This window comes from Apium graveolens, chromosome 10, assembly GCF_009905375.1.
Source record: "Apium graveolens cultivar Ventura chromosome 10, ASM990537v1, whole genome shotgun sequence".
Lineage (NCBI taxonomy): Eukaryota > Viridiplantae > Streptophyta > Magnoliopsida > Apiales > Apiaceae > Apium > Apium graveolens.
The window spans coordinates 239,670,177-239,687,771 of NC_133656.1; the positions used below are offsets into that span (position 1 = coordinate 239,670,177).

General features: G+C 36.9%; 2 protein-coding genes across 3 annotated transcripts; one reads left to right on the top strand and one right to left on the bottom strand.

Moving 5' to 3' along the window:
- The first annotated feature begins 10,774 nt into the window (after nucleotides 1-10,774).
- Nucleotides 10,775-15,081, top strand: LOC141693793 (protein WHAT'S THIS FACTOR 9, mitochondrial-like). 2 transcript variants are annotated; one of them, XM_074498957.1, is made up of 2 exons: nucleotides 10,775-12,553; nucleotides 14,696-15,081. In XM_074498957.1, the coding sequence occupies exon 1, from the start codon at nucleotides 11,205-11,207 to the stop codon at nucleotides 12,489-12,491; it is 1,287 nt and encodes a 428-aa protein (XP_074355058.1). In that variant the 5' UTR covers nucleotides 10,775-11,204; the 3' UTR covers nucleotides 12,492-12,553; nucleotides 14,696-15,081. The 2 variants fall into 2 exon arrangements, with proteins under 2 accessions (XP_074355058.1, XP_074355057.1); XM_074498956.1 differs by having other exon boundaries at nucleotides 14,734-15,081.
- LOC141692162 (exopolygalacturonase-like) lies at nucleotides 14,210-15,821 on the bottom strand. The gene is made up of 3 exons (XM_074496899.1): nucleotides 15,555-15,821; nucleotides 14,533-14,904; nucleotides 14,210-14,452 (listed from the first exon to the last, which is right to left on the bottom strand). Exons 1-3 carry the CDS (start codon nucleotides 15,819-15,821, stop codon nucleotides 14,210-14,212), a joined length of 882 nt encoding a protein of 293 aa, XP_074353000.1.
- Between the last annotated feature and the right edge of the window lie 1,774 nt (nucleotides 15,822-17,595).

The window sequence follows — 17,595 nt, forward strand, 5'->3', positions numbered from 1 at the left end:
GGCTTTTTATACCAAATATTTACCTGGGAACAGCGCAGCCAACCCACATATGAAATTGGCGGTGATAGAGTAAAGATCAAAACTTAAATGGGTAAACTATTTACCCATTTAAACTATCATGACTTTAAATATTTGAACTATCATGACCGAGTCTTTGTTAACTAGGTATATCTGCAGGATGACCGTCCCCATTTATCTTAAATGAAAATGGGGAAAGCAGTCTGATGTTTCTCGTCTTGATATATCTGCAGGTTGATAAGGCTGTAAGGGAAGAGGTAGCGCGCCAGAATGCCCATAGCGTTTTTGTTTCTCTTGTAGTAAACTTGCTTGAAGAATGTGTTCATGTTTCCAGTAGGGAAATGCTTATATTGGAAAATCAGGTACTAAAGTCCTAGCAAGTTTTTATAGTTAGTCTTGATTATTCAGAGAAATCAATGATGTCATAAATAATTTCTTTTGAATAGATAAAACTCCTTGATGAATAGGAGAAGGAAAAGAATGATGAAGAAGAGCGTAAGAAAAGGAGGAGAATGAAAGAAAGAGAAAAAAAAACTCAGAAAGAAAGAGAGATCAAAAGAGAAGGGCAAAACTGGAGAATCCCAGGTTAACATTGAAGAATCGACAATAGTCGATGAGGAGCCTGATACCACTGTCACAATTGAATTAAAGTCACCAAGGCCTATATTTCCACATATCCAGGATGAGCTGAAAATGAGTGAGACGAGGAATAAATTCCAGGATGAGAAGGAAATCAGTCCTGAAGAAAACTGTGCTAGCAGTAACAGTAAGAATGGTTCAACTGGATCTGATCAACCGAATCAGAAGCAATTCAGAGTTGTTCCTAGAAGTTGGACTACGATTAACAAATCGGAGAAAAGGTATCATGGTGATCATTTCGATACTTCTTCAAGGTCTGCCAATAAGTTCACTCTAGGAGATCATATTAATTATAGCCGTGGTAGACCAAAACGCACTTCTGTCGCATGGAAAGACTCACGACAAAGAAAGAAAGGCGAGGCCAACACCAGTGTTCCGTCTTCAAAGTCCCTGCCTATTGAGCCATTTTCAACTATGAAATCAGAACCTGCTAGTCAACTGTCAGACAGTATAGATGCCTCGCGACGCCTGCAGACTGGAGTTCGTGAATGTGAAGAAGTTGTGACAGATAAAAAACAACTATCAAATGGAGGTGAGGCTATCAGAAGCTGCTTGTTGGACGGGATAAGAATTCACACCCCAGTAAAAGTATCAAAAGAAAATGGCAATGTCATCCCTGATGTTAGTCGTATGTATTTGCAAGCTCAAGGCATTCCAGAGAAATAACTAAATGCAGCAGCAGGTGAGGAAAACCTAAACTCAGACCTCCCTTCGGCTGAAGATAAGGGTTTCTCCTTTTTTTACTTTGATAGTCCATTGGCTTTGGTGGAAGATAAGGGTTTCTCGTTTTTTCATTTTGATAGTCCATTTGCATTTACGGATGCATCTAAATCAGATTCTCTGCCATTAGAGGATTCAGTTGGAGGTAATTCTTTAGCCAAGTTTTACCATCAAAGTAAAGGGGATCTCACAAGCAATATGATATATTCTTTTGAAGAATACAATCTATTTGCGACTAATAAGGGGATAACATTTTCTATCATCTCGATATTGGATTAAGGTCAGGATTCCGTGAGGCATACATATGATACTTCAATCTGGTTTTATTCTTGTCCAAGTGGTGAATGTTTGGGATCTTGGTTTATCATTTCGACAGCTGCCTAGTGCTTTTCAGGCTCAACCAGAACCTTTTGTACCAGCTCCACCAGCACTAGGAGTCACATCGCAGATTATTAAGGCAACTCCTGATGGTGCCTCCATGAATTCTTCTTCTTCTTCTTCCTCCAATAAAACAGTGACACAGGATCAGATCACTAAACGGATTGGGAAAGGCCAAGAAGAGGAGAAGGTCCAGGACAGCAATAAGAATCTGTAAGTTTATTTAACTGTATATAACTTATTTTTATTTTTTCTTGTTCAGGTATTTACAAATTTAAAGCTGGATTTGATTAACGGACATGTTACTCAGAATCTTACTTTGTAGAGCTCTGTACATGTCTGCTAATTTATTGAATCTACAAACGAGAAATTTTTTGTTCTTTACCCAACTAATTTTTTTCAAGTAAATAGAAGTTGATGATTAGTACATGTGGCTCGATGAATTTTTGTTTAATGAATGTCATCGTCTTTGGGGTATATTGTGAATACAATCTGCGATTAATACATATAATCAAACAAATGTGTGTGTGAGTAAACGAAATCAAACGGAGGAAGAAAAGATATAAACAGAAGAGAGATCCTCGAGTCCAGTTGAAACTGTCTCCTTAAAGTTATTTCGCCTCTCACCGTATGTGCGAGTCGATAGCCTCCCAGGATTAAACGAGATAGCGGCGGCGTTACGGATAACGAGCACCTTTAGCGAGCTTGAACGGGTACGAAACTATCACCGAGAGAGAGAGAGAGAGAGAGAGAGAGAGAGAGTTTTGTGTTTAAAGGCGAATATGTTTTTGGTGTGTCTAACCCTAACGCCTTAGAGGTGTTTATATAGGTGTAGATAGACTTGTGTGCTACTCTTTTCCATAATTAAATATCATTAATTATGGAATCGGTGTAATACTTGCAAGCTACTCTATTCCATAAATAATCTGAAACAGAATCAGATTAAATATATCAAGACATACACCATATCAATTAATCTGAAACAAAATCAAATTAATTTATGCCATAATATTTGAGCCAAATTCTAATGGAAAATAATAATTTCCATTATTAAGAGAATATCATCATATCTCACACATCTTTTAGTCATAATGCTCAAAATATGACTTACCAATATGGGACTTATACCCATATTTTCCAACAATCCCCCACATGGGTGAGATTGGTGATCTTAGTAGCACACACCAGACAGACAGACAGACACGGAGTTTGACTTGGTGATAGTTTCTTCGATCAGATATAGCATACGATAGGTAGAGAATGCTCCTTGAACCTTCGCTCGAGTAAGCATACCGACTTTACTGGTAGACAGTAGACGTGCTTGTCCTTGAACTGTTCGACCGTTTGTGTAAACGATGATATACTTATCACTATATCGTTTCTGACTCGTTCAGCTCTCATGAGTATGTCCATTTTGGCCATAGAACATCGTCCTGGTTCTGCTGAAGTTTCTAAAGAATTGTGCCTCGCAATTCTCCTTTGAAGCGGCCCCACTTCTCTCCCACATAGGTGATCTTTATCTTATAGAGTAACCCGCGTTTACTCAACTGAATTCCATGCGTTCACTTCTGAGCTCCATGTATTCATCAAAGATCATTAAAAGCTCAAAGCTTAACCTCCTACCTTACGGGTCTTACTGTTTCCTCATCATAGGAACAGGCCAGGGGTTACCCCCACAGTGATTTGGTCATCATGATTTAGTTGTCCCATTGAACCAAGTTCTTGGGATCTCCAGTCAGCAATGGTTGGGTGTCCACCATGATGCCGTTAAGCAATAGGCTTAAGGCCCATCCCTCTCGATGATTTCTCAACCACTTCTCTTGATAACCCTTTGGTTAGTGGATCCGCGATATTATCTTTTGACGGTATATAGTCAATAGTGATAATTCCGGTTGAGATCAATTGTCTAATGGAACTGTGTCGTCGTCGTATATGACGAGACTTTCCATTATACATCGTGCTCTACGCTCTGCCAATAGCGGATTGACTATCACAATGAATTCCTATAGCAGTTACAGGCTTTGGCCATCTTGGAATATCCTCCAGAAACTGACGTAGATATTCAGCCTCTTCGGCGCATTTATCTAGTGCCACAAACTCAGCTTCCATCGTGGAATGAGTTATCACCGTTTGTTTTGAGGATTTCCATGATATTGCCGCTCCAGCTAATGTAAACACATAGCCACTCGTAGACTTAAGTGCATTCTTGCTAGATATCCAATTTGCGTCAGTATATCCTTCTAATACTGTTGGGTATCTGCCATAGTGCAGTCCATAGTCTCGAGTTCCCCTCAAGTACCTTAGTACCCTTATGATCGCTTTCCAGTGATCAGCTCCCGGATTACTCGTAAACCTACTCAACTTGCTAATTGAGTATGCAATGTCTGGTCTTGTACAACTCATGAGGTACATCAGACTACCAATTATCCTCGAGTATTCCAATTGGGAAACAGCTACACCTTTGTTCTTGGATAGGTGCAAAGTCATATCCACAGGTGTCCTAGCTTTCTCAAAGTCATCCTTAAGAAACTTCTCAAGGATCTTGTCAACATAATGTAGTTGACTTAATGCGAGACCCTCTGATGTTCTAGAAATTTGAATTCCCAGAATTACATTTGCTAGTCCCATGTCTTTCATGTCGAATCTTGATTTCAACATGTCCTTGGTAGATTTGATCACTTTATCATTGCTTCCGGCAATAAGTAGATCATCTACATATAGCGTCATCATGACATAGCCATTGTCATTCTCCTTGACATAGCTGTTCTCGTTATCCTTGTAATAGGCACAGCTATCACATTCATTGATTTTGAAGCCATTGGCCGGCACGACCTCATCAAATTTTTCATGCCATTTCATAGGCGCTTGTTTCAAACCATACAATGATTTCACCAATATACAAACTTTCCTTTCTTGTCCTGGGACAACAAACCCTTCGGGTTGTTCCATATAGATTTCCTCATTTATGTCCCCATTTAGGAAGGCTGTTTTCACATCCATTTGATGTACAGTTAGATTACGCATTGCAGCAATAGCAAACATCATCCTTATGGACGTTATTCTCGTTACAGGAGAATATGTATCAAAATAATCAAGGCCTTTTTGTTGCTTGTATCCTTTAATCACAAGTCTGGCCTTATACTTATCAATAGTGCCATCAGTTTTCAACTTCTTGTTGAAAACCCACTTGCTACCTAATGGTTTGCAACCAGTTGGCAAGTCCACTAATTCCCAAGTATGATTTTGCATAATTGAATCAACTTCATTCTTGATGGCCTCTTTCCACATAGGTCCATCAGGTGAGGTAACCGCCTCCTTATAAGTTTTTGGGTCACCTTCTTCGAGCAAATAGGTCATAAAATCATACCCATAGGATTTCTCCGTTCGTTGTCTTTTGCTCCTTCTCACATCCCCCACATTTTTGTCTTCACTTTCGTCACTCTCATTATCGTCATCTACAGACTCATGAGATCGTTTAGACGTCGTAGGTTGTTGGTTTCCTGGATTACAGGGAAACATCATCTCAAAGAATGAGGCATTCCTTGATTCCATAATGGTATTCTTTTGAATATCAGGAATCTTGGATTCATGAACAAGAAACCGATATGCAGTGCTGTGTGGAGGATATCCGATGAAAATACAATCCACAGTCTTAGGACCTATCTTCACCTTCTTCGGTGTAGGGATCAGTACCTTTGCAAGGCACCCCCACACTTTCAGGTGTTGGTAACTTGGTTTCTTTTTCTTCCATATTTCATAAGGACTTACATCCTTATTCTTGCGCATCGTAATATTTAAAATATTATTTGCGCTTAGGATGGCTTCTCCCCACATCGATTGTGGAAGCCCAGAGCTTAACAACATCGCATTCATCATTTCTTTCAGAGTGCGATTCTTCCTTTCAGCCACACCATTTGACTGAGGGGAGTATGGTGCAGTGACCTCATGGATTATACCATGTTGTGAACAGAATTCTCCAAATGGTTCAACATATTCACCTCCCCGATCACTTCGTATCACTTTGATTTTCTCAGTCTGTTGTGTCTCAACTTCTTCCTTATAGATTTTAAATTTATCTATAGCTTCGTCTTTGCTTTTCAACAAATATACATAGCAGTATTTTGTACAATCATTAATGAATGTAATAAAATACTTATTTCCTCCTCTTGTTGGAGCGAATTTTAAATCACATATGTCGCTATGTATTAGGTCTAGCACTTTGGTGTTCCTTTCCACACGTTTAAATGATGATCTCGTTAATTTTGCCTCAACACAAGTCTCACACTTATGTTTTGAATCGATAGTAAGTTTAGGTATGTATTCTTTTGCACTTAAACGTCGTAAAGTCTCATAATTTACATGTCCTAATCTAGCATGCCATAAATTAGGAGACTCAAGCAAGTAAGCAGAAGAATTCTTCATTTCATTATCGTCCTTAACGGACATTACATTGAGCTTAAAAAGCCCATCGGTTAAATAACCCTTGCTTACAAACATACCACTCTTAGACAAAATTACTTTATCTGACTCTATTACAATGCGAAAGCCATATTTACTCAATAGAGAACCAGACACAAGGTTCTTGCGAATATCAGGCACATAAAGTACATTCTTCAAAGTCAGATTCTTCCCAGAGGTCATCTTCAGGATCACCGTGCCTTCACCCTCAATGGTAGAAGTTGTTGAATTCCCCATGTAGAGCTTCTCACCAGCATCAGAAGCTTTGAGGCTAGAGAAAATCGCTTTGTCTGAGCAAACATGCCTAGTAGCACCAGTATCAATCCACCATTCACGTGGATTAGAACCGACCAGGTTCACTTCAGAGACCGTAGCACAGAGGTCTATATCACCCATATTCTTGGAGATATTCTCTACAATGTTTGCTTCTTTCTTCTTGTTGGGCTTCTTGGGCTTCTTGCAGTCAGAAGACCTATGACCAACTTTATCACAGTTGTAGCACTTCCCCTGAAATTTCGACTTCGAAATCCCTCCTTTGGGTGCCAGCTTTGCCCCTTTACTAGAATTAGTCTTCTTGGGCTTGGAGCTTTGAGCATGCTCCACCATGTTTGCCTTCTCAGTGGCAACATTAACTTTCTTCTCGGACCCTCTGTTGTCTTCTTCAATACGAAGTCTAATAATAAGATCCTTCATAGACATCTCCTTTCGCTTGTGCTTAAGGTAGTTCTTGAAATCTTTCCATCCAGGTGGAAGCTTTTCAATAACAGCAGCAACTTGGAAAGACTCACTTATGACCATTCCCTCAGCATGAATGTCATGAATGATCACCTGCAGTTCCTGAACCTGACTAACCACAGTCTTAGAGTCTGCCATCTTATAATCAAGAAAGCGGCCAACAATCCACTTCTTTGCCCCAGCGTCCTCGGTTTTATACTTATGGTCAAGTGACTCCCATAAGACCTTAGCTGTTGGCTTAGCGCTGTATACGTTATACAACGAGTCAGACAAACAATTTAACACATAGTTCCGACAGATGTAGTCAGAGTGCTTCCAAGCATCAGCAGCATACACAGTATGCATGTTACTCTCAGCAGTGAGCAACGGTGGTTCTTTCTTAAGGAAGCGATCCATATGCAACGTGGTCAGATAAAAGTGCATCTTTTGTTGCCAACGTTTGAAGTTTGTTCCGTTGAACTTCTCAGGTTTTTCAGCATGTGCAGCAGGCACAGTTGGCATAACAGGTGCAGCAGGCACCACAGGTGGAACAGATGGTACGTGCGTCTGTACTACAGGTGTATGCACACCAGTTGGCACCGCAGGTATGATCGGAGGAGTGAATCCTGCCGATATTTGTCCAAGAGGAACACTAAACTGTCCAATGACAGTGTGTCCCACAGGCACATGTCCCGAAGGCACATGTCCAACAGACGTTTGACCCCCATCAGATCGTACGATCCGTGCGTTAGGGTTAATCGGCTGCTGGTGAACCCCATCAGATCCAGTGATCTGTGCGTTGGGATCAACCGTCATGTTCATCGAATCGTTCACAGTTTGGTTCTCCATCGATCTGTTACTCAACAAAACAAGCAGATACAGATGTATCAGTCACAGATGTATATAAAATAAATAGCTTTAAGATTGTGAATACAATCTGCGATTAATACATATAATCAAACAAATGTGTGCGTGAGTAAACGAAATCAAACGGAGGAAGAAAAGATATAAACAGAAGAGAGATCCTCGAGTCCAGTTGAAACTGTCTCCTTAAAGCTATTTCGCCTCTCACCGTATGTGTGAGTCGATAGCCTCCCAGGATAAAACGAGGTAGCGGCGGCGTTACGGATAACGAGCACCTTCAGCGAGCTTGAACGGGTACAAAACTATCACCGAGAGAGAGAGAGAGAGTTTTGTGTTTAAAGGAGAATATGTTTTTGGTGTGTCTAACCCTAACGCCTTAGAGGTGTTTATATAGGTGTAGATAGACTTGTGCGCTACTCTTTTCCATAATTAAATATCATTAATTATGGAATCGGTGTAATACTTGCAAGCTACTCTATTCCATAAATAATCTGAAACAGAATCAGATTAAATATATCAAGACATACACCATATCAATTAATCTGAAACAAAATCAAATTAATTTATGCCATAATATTTGAGCCAAATTCTAATGGAAAATAATAATTTCCATTATTAAGAGAATATCATCATATCTCACACATCTTTTAGTTATAATGCTCAAAATATGACTTACCAATATGGGACTTATACCCATATTTTCCAACATATATTGATTTGCAGGTTCAAGCCCAAAAATATGAGCACCAGAAAGAAAAAAGAGAATAAATTTGCTTTCCTCACCAGGACTGATATCGATAACATGGATGATGGATTTAGATGGAGGAAATACGGCCAAAACCATGTGAAAGACACCCCTTTCCTCTATGATGGAAAGGTTTTTTCTATGTTTATGTATCAAGTTTTCAAAAAGCTATAAATAGAATGCGAAAGTTGTGGTTCAATACATGTTTAAAATTTAAAAGCATAGCTGTTGTCCTGAGTAATTCCAGAGCTCTCAATAAAAAAATGATTTGAATAAATTTTGGGATTAAATTTAGGACCACTAACATTGCTCTTTTGTCAAGGTCTTGCAGGAAAACTTACTGGAAGCATGAAATGGGAATGTAATAGTTCTGGAGAAATTAACGGAAATACTGAAACTTTGCAGTTACACTGTTCTACACAATATTTAATTTTGGAAAGAAATAGGGTTTACAATAGCCATCAATTTGTTTTTCAAGTTTAACTGAAAAATTCTATTTCAAGTTTTTTAGTAGATATTAGCAATAAACCGGGGTTTATTTATCAAAAAAAATTGGTATGAAGGATATACTATTGTTATGATGTAGGTGCCTTATTGTAGGAACGGGAAATAATGGCCACAATAGATTCCATCTTAATAAAGAAACATGTCAGAGTTCAGAATATGCAGACGGTACAGATGCCCTTAATCAGAATAGTCCATTTGCTCTTGCAGAAGCATCTTAATCAGATTCTCTGCCATCAAAGGATTCTGTTGGAGGGAATTCTTTAGTCAAGTTTATCCATCATAATTAAGGGGATCTCACAAGCAATAAGAGAGATTCCTTTGAAGGATACAATCTATTGCGACTAACAAGGGGATAACATTTTCTATCTTCTCAAAGTAGGATCAAGGTCAGGGTTCCATAAGGCTTATGAAACTTCAATCTGGTTTTTTCTTGTCCAATGTGATGACTGTTTGAGGACGTACTTGGTATTTCTTTGAAGAATACAATCAATATGCGACTAACAAGGGGATAACATTTTCTATCTCCTCCATATAGGATCAAGGTTAGGGTTCCATAATTCATAAGGCTATGATACTTCAAATCTGGTTTTATTCTTGTCCAAGTGATAAATGTTTGAGCACTTGGTATTTCCAAACACAATGAGCTTTCTCTCAGAGGAAAGTCTTTCGACATCTGATTCTTACTTGATTTATCTGTTGATTTTCTTTACTTATTATCCTTGTATTTATCTGGATGTTTGAATCTTGAATCTTGAATCTTGAATCACTCGAGAAATTACTTCTATTCTCTATGCATTCTTCTTATTTACAATAAAACTCATGTTCGAACTTGATCATAAGGTCTCGGGTGAATTCAGACTGATCATAACCAAGATGAAGAAGTTTCCTATCAATTATTGAGCTGTAACTGCAAGGATTTCAAGATTGCATGCGAGTTTTTTTTACTGTCAATTCTTCCTGCAGCTTGATGCACAGCTAGCTAAGACATGCCACAGTTTCTGCATGAATTGATGAGCAGCTGATAGCTTATTCAAGACACTGTCAAACTGTCAACATTTCTTCTTATTCAGTACTTCATGTTCTAAAGAAAGTGTTATGGATTAAGTTTTTAAGAGGATATAAATAGAATGCCCAGTCGTTCAATGAGTGTTTAAATTAAAGAAAAGATTATAATTTCTTTTTTTTACCGAGTGACAAGAATATGTTTTTTCAGACGGTTTTTATTAACAAGATACTCAGACTCGTTATCTCAAAAAATTTAATTTTCTTATTTTTTGTATAAATATGTATTTTTAAAAAAAAATTGGTTGACATGGTCTGAAAATGGATACATGGCCTAAAAAAACGTATCTCATATATACAGTTTCAAAAGAGTATTTTAGCTTTAAAAAATTTAAAATTTAAAAATTGGATTAAATATCCAATCTCAAATAGCGTCTTCAAATATCCAATCTGAGAAAGCATATATCGCTGATATTTTTCTGCAATACCTACTTGTACTGTAGGCTAAAAAATTCTATTATAAATATTTTAGGGAGAAAAGTATACTTTGTTAAAATATAACCATCCTAACAAATTAAAAACCTGTATAGTATTTGATAAATGTGGCCCACTGTGCTCAATATGGGCTCAAAATGAAACAAAAGGATCTAGGCCCATTGATCCTCTGCTATCGTAAATGGGCCTATTTTGTAAACTACATACAAGTCACTGTACAGTGATGACACTTCATCCCCAACTGATCAGCAACCTGCTTTGAGGTTTCAGGGTTCAAGTCTCTGGTAAAACCCTCTCTCCCCCCCCCCCTCACACACACAAACTCTCTCTCTCTCTCTCTCCCACACAAATTCTCTCTGTCTCTCCCCCCTCACACACACGAACTCTCTCTCTCTCTCTCTCTCTCTCTCTCTCTCTCTCTCTCTCTCTCTCTCTCTCTCTCTCTCTCTCTCTCTCTCTCTCCCTCCCTCCCTCTATCTCTCTCTCTCTCCCTCCCACTCTCTCTCCCCATCCCCCTCCCCCTCCCTCTCTGTCCAATATCTCTCTCTCCATCTCTCTCTCTGTCTCTCTCTCCCACACAAATTCTCTCTATCTCTCCCCCCTCACACACACAAATTCTCTCTCTCTCTCTCTCCCGCTCTCTCTCTCTCACAAACACACACAAATGAGGTGGGGAAGCAAGCAATTGTTTTCATTTCTCAAACCAAATCAAATACAACCACTAACCCAGACTCAACAATCAAGAACCCTAGTTAAAGTTAGACTCAAATGGGTAAAGAACAGATCTTTAGATCATATAATTGACATTCACACTGATATCAAAGCTGCTTCACTTCTTAAAGATGCAATTTTTAGATCTTCTACAGGTTACTTAACTTCAAAATCAATTGCTGATTGGCAAAAACTGTTTGGTCTTACTGTCCCTACTCTTCGATTTATTCGTCGTTATCCTACTCTTTTTCAAGAATTTCCTCACCCTAAGTACCCCTCATTGTCTTGCTTTAAGCTTACTAACATTGCTTTGAATTTACATAATCAAGAACAGTTGGTTTATCAGAATTGCGAAAGTGAGATTGTAGAGAGGTTGTGTAGAGTTCTTATGATGACTCGAGAAAAGATGGTGCCTTTTCAGTCACTTCATCATTTGAAATGGGATTTGGGGTTACCTGATGATTTCGATAGGAATTTGATTAGGAAGTATCCAGATTGTTTTCGGGTTGTTAAAGGGTCGAATGGGTTGGCTTGTTTGAAATTGTTGAAATGGGATGATGAATTTGCTGTTTCCGCGTTGCAGAGGGGGAAGGAGGATCAGGATTTGAGTGTTTCGGGAAATGGGGAGACAGAGTTGAGGAGGTTTAAGAGAGGGCAATCTGGGTTGGCGTTTACAATGAGTTTTCCAAGGGGTTATGGTGCGCAAAAGAAGGTGAAGGCATGGATGGATGAGTTTCAGAAGTTACCGTACATTTCGCCTTATGAAGATTGTAGGGGAATTGATCCGAATAGTGATCTTATGGAGAAGAGAGTAGTTGGGGTGTTACATGAGTTTTTGAGCTTGACCATTTACAAGAAAACAAAGAGGAATTACTTGAGAAGCTTAAGGGAGGAATTGAATCTTCCCCATAAGTTTACAAGAATTTTCACAAGGTATCCGGGGATATTTTACCTGTCATTGAAGTGCAAGACCACAACCGTAGCATTGAGGGAAGGGTACCGCCGTGGTAAATTAGTGGACCATAGCCCACTCAGTAAGTTGAGGGATAAATTTTATTATGTAATGAGAACTGGGTTGATTTATCGGAATAAAGGCGTGGACATGATACCTGAGCTTGATAGTTTGGTTGCTGATGATGGAGCTACTGATCAGGATAAATCTGAGGAAGAAGAGGATGAAGAAGTGTGCTATACGGATGGAAGTTCCGAGATGGAAGGTGCGTCTTCGGAAGAAGATTAGCTGTTTTTGCAAACAAAATTGCTTTTCTGCTGAAAAGAAAATGCAGACATCATCATCCAGAGGTAAGAACATATAGTTTGTAAGCTAGAGAACAATTATCTTAACAAGGGATGTGTATGTGTTTTCAATATTGACTTCAGAAGCATTTTTTTTTCTTTCCGTGGATGAATAATCTCCCATATAGTCTTGTAATTTTTATTCAAATGATATTCTGATGACTTAAGTAGCAAATGGGTGACTGTTTTTCTGTTGTGACTGAATAAATTGCCTCACTATGACACTATCATTTACCTGCTTAAAAGTCATTGAAAGATGTGATTGTAGTAAAAAAACTTAGGTATATGAGCTAAGACCGAAATTAGTTTTCCTTTATAATGGTAAATTAGATGTACTAAACATCTCTCTTACTTTTTCAATCTGAGATTATGAATATGTATAAAACCATTAACCAAGTAACATATAACTTATGGGAAAGTAACGCCTGTTAGCTATGATAAAGAGGAAGATTGATCATCATATTAGCAAGTAAAGGTTTGTTAAATAATCATGCATTGAAATCTTTACCAGGCTTAGCTTTCGCTTTGTACAAGAATCTGTGACAGGATTCAGGAAGATAGAGGATTAGGAAAGAATAACGGGGGAAAACTAGGTAGTACGTATTAAGCTAAATTGGGAGTAGAATTAGTCAATTAGTTACTCATAATGCAAGAACATAATATTTTCCTTTTCTATTTTGCTAGTTTGAGTGGATATTTATTAATATTACATGCCATGATTACAAGAGTTTTGGAGATAAAAGAATATAACTTTAGTGAATTAAAGGTCATCAATTCTGCTGTTTTCAAAAAAACTATTAGTCTATTACATTGAAGGATATCACTACTTCCATTTTGGGTCGACAGACTTGGTAAAAATGTTGTCAAACATTACCAACTTGGCTTTGGTTGACATAAGGCGAACCACTGTCGATTTGTCAAAAAAATGTGGTATGATTTTCCCGACTCTGTCTGGGAAACGATAGCAATGTTTATGCTTTTCTGTGAATCAGTGAGGCAATAGCTACGAACCTTAATGAAATTTTGTTACAGTTGTGGTGACATAGGTTGTTACACTGTCCTCTCTTAGCTCAAGCTCAGAGGTAGGTATAGTAGACATTTACCTGGTTCTTAGAAATTAGGTCAACTCGAGGAGTAAATGCATATTCGTACTTGTGGTTTAAAGTAATGGCATTTAGTAGTTTGCTAGTTGTATAAAAAAGTGTTTTCTATACTTTCAATGTTACAAACTATCACATATAATGATATAATCGAAGTAAATAGAAGTCTTGTTCAAGGGTTCAATCTTCCTCAATGACAAAGTGGTGTGTGTGTGAGTTTAAATTATAAAAAACATGGGGCTGTTTCTTAATTATAACAATGTTGCATGATAAATTGTGATTTAGGCTTTACTTAATTGGGCAGTGTAATGCCAGAGTTTTCAAATTTATGTGTTAAACTTCTGACTGCTGTCTCTAGTAGTACAACTGTCATCACTTCTACATATGTTTGAGAATAGATCGAGAAAACATACACATCTGACAATTAGAAAAGTTTTAAGAACTGTAAATGATAGAGTTTAATTCAAAGAGTTTGAAGACAGACACACTTTCAATACATTTAGATACTATTTTGGGAGGTTGTGCCCGCCAAGTCTTTACTCGTATATGTGTATAAGATGCATCAGACTAGAGATAGTGTGTATTGACAAGGGGCAGGATTTTGTGGGCCAATATAAGATATATTAGCATTTGAACATGAAGAAGTTGCTTTGCCTCCATCTTCTAAACTTAGGTTGATGTCATTTAGCTCAATACCGTAACATGGGTTACTGCTGCTGCAATTCAAATTGACAGCAATTTCCGAACTCGACGTTCCTTCAACTCTTATGAACTTTACATCCTTCACTTGAACATGTGAACTCCCCTGAAAGATATAAAAAATTTAGTGTGTAATCACTAATCATTACTGAGCAAGATAGAGTTATATCGTGAGAGATGCCTTACAATGCAGTCATGCTTTCCGCCGCAATATTGTTGATCAATTATAATTGGATGTTTTGCTTTATCCATTACAATGTCTTGAAAAGTAACATCAGCTACAGATACTTGAAAGGTTGAATTCCATGTTTTAATTCTCACACCATTTTGTGTTGAGCTCATTTTGCAGTTTTCTACATTAACGCCCTCTACATTTTGATCTGACAGATACTTGCCTATGCTCCCGATGCTGATACCGTGGCCAGGACCACAATTAACTCCAACGATATTAAGGTTAGTCGTTCCAGCCCCGATTGATATACAATCATCTCCAGTGCCGATGTTAGAATTGAGAATGTTAACGTTGTTGATGTTTCCGGTGTGAGTCCCATCCGTGTTCTGTTTAGCAAGTTTTTGTTGCTAATTTCTGTTTAGCAAGTTATTGCAACTATTAACTGATAGTACAGTTTTTTCGTTACAACTTTATCAGTTAATATACAAGTACAGTTAAACCTCGATTAATGAATATATTCTGGACCGGATAAATTTATTAATTTAACGAGATTATTCATTTATCGAGGTAGAAAATACACCGTCTCTATTATGTTGGGACCGGAAAAAGTATTTATTTGAGGAAGTTATTCGTTTACCGAATATTCATCTATCGAGTTTTCACCGAAGTTATGGGCAAACGTTTCTGTAAACCAATCTTAAAAACATGAGTTTTTAAAAATATCGAAATACAGGTCTATGTACGATAAGGTTTCGGGCATTGATTGATTTCGAATAGTGCCTCCTAAATCTGAGACCTCCCCATCTCGAAGTTCTTAAAACAATAGAGGGAAGAAAATAAAATTTTGTTTGGTGGACACAACCATTGTTGTAAAACGCAGAAATCGGCATTGTTCGGTAGAACAATTTCAGTAATTAATCGGATTATAATTAATTTATTATACTAAATATATTAATTTAAGAAAAAAGAACAATGATTAATCGAATTATAAAATCAAATCAGTAAAATCGATGATTTTTAGAACGAGACAACTTACCGGACTGAGGGGTGAGCAAGAAGCTGCATGGCGGCAATCGTTGAAGTCCCAAGCAGACGGTCCTTGCCCGTCAAACGAACCAGTTCCTGCTATCGTCAAGCCATTAATATCGTCGAAACTTACCCAATAATGTTCATTAGATCGACCCGGCGGAGTTGTATTTGCATTCACCGTAAAACTCACTTGACCATTGCACGGCCCTGAGAACTTGATGTATTTAGCAGAAACGTTCCATCTACGATCGAAATCGTGCCTCCTGATCGACATGCTTCTTTCCATGCATTCAGAAAAGCCTTCAAAAACACGAAATTTCCGTTAAAGTCGAGAATTCGAAACTTGTCAAGCAAGATTGGTGTGTGGGCAGGGCGGCTCCAAAAAATTTAGTTTGGTAGGGTAACGGGTAATTTTTGAGAATTTTTTTTTATATTTTTAAATTTTGAGGTGGCAATTTCATATATTTTCAAAAAAAATTAATGGTGAAAAAAAGTAAATTTTGATTTTATATGGAGGTGGGTAAGTGTTTTTAAGTAAAAAGGTATGTAATACAGTTTTCTAAAAAAGTAAAATTATATTATATTATATTCTATATATAATTGGTATAAGGGAGCTAATATGACATGATTTGGTCGTCGGGGATATAACAGTAATTTCAAAACAATGATATTTAAGTAAATGAATACAGGTTCGACTCCTCGCTACTACAAATATTAACTTATTATATTCTATAATATTCTATATGTATTTGGTATAAAGAAGGTAGTTTGATTAGTAATTTAATAATTTGACTAAAACAGTTTTCAAAATTATAAAACATAAGGTACATCCGAAAATGTTGAGAAAAAAATTATTTATAAATCATCCTGTGATATTATTAATCTTTAGGTATTCCGTTGTAATTTCATGGAATAGCGCAGATCCCCCTTCAAAATTAAGAGGGGTCGTAAATTTTTTTAAAAAAAATTGACGAATAATTATTATTCCATATATTAATTTATCGACTCGAATACGCTGAAATCAAATAAACACATTTTTGAAAAACTTTTTGGCATGTTTTGGAACATACATGGTTGATGCATTCAAGCAGCAACAGTAACACCAAAACCTTATAAATTAACCAACTTAAATCCGTGATTTATATATATATATGAGTAAAGTTATATGGAGTCCACTTTAATTAGAGTCCTCGGAGTCCTCGGAGTCCATATATGTTTTGCAAGTAAAATATAGCTTAAAATATTGCAAAACATATTATTTTTCGACAAACATCACTATTCTATCAAAAATCTTGTAGATTGCATACATTTTACAAGCAGAACATTGCAAAAATATATATTCTACAAAACATGTTTAGTTTGCAGAACATAAATGTTCATATTGCAGAACATATTGTGTAACATGTTTTGCAAAATAAGACGTTTTACAATATATTTTATTTGCAGAACGTAGATGGACTCCGAGGACTCCGATAAAAAGGTGGACTCCATAGAACTCACCCCTATATATATCTATATCTACCTCACTGTTTGTATATTTGATCTTTGTTATCTTAAAGTGAGATTTTGCTTTGTTGAATATGCAGATTTAAGCTTAAGCATGTATTTATACTTGAACTGGCTAAAATTATAGCAGTAATTAATCCAGGCAATTAAATGTTTTAATCCGAAGTAACATTTTTGTAAATGCAGCAAAGGATATGAATGTTGTAGATGTATTAACACTTTTGATATTCTTTTGAATATTACTTAAGAGTTTTAATTCACGTAATTGCATGAACGGTAATAAATAAATATTCAATAAAAGAATAATCTAGTCAAATAAATATGAATATTTGATAAAAGAATAATGGGCTTTTTGAAAAATATACAAATCTACAAATATTTTTGTAAAAATAATATCATTTTTTTAAAAAGGTTGCAAAATACTTTTTAATTTTCAAAAATACTATGTTTCAAAAAAAAATTGTAAGAATACGATTTTTTGCAACTGTGATCAACTGGATGAAACCGTTGACGATTTTCTGCAAATAAATAAATAATCTAGT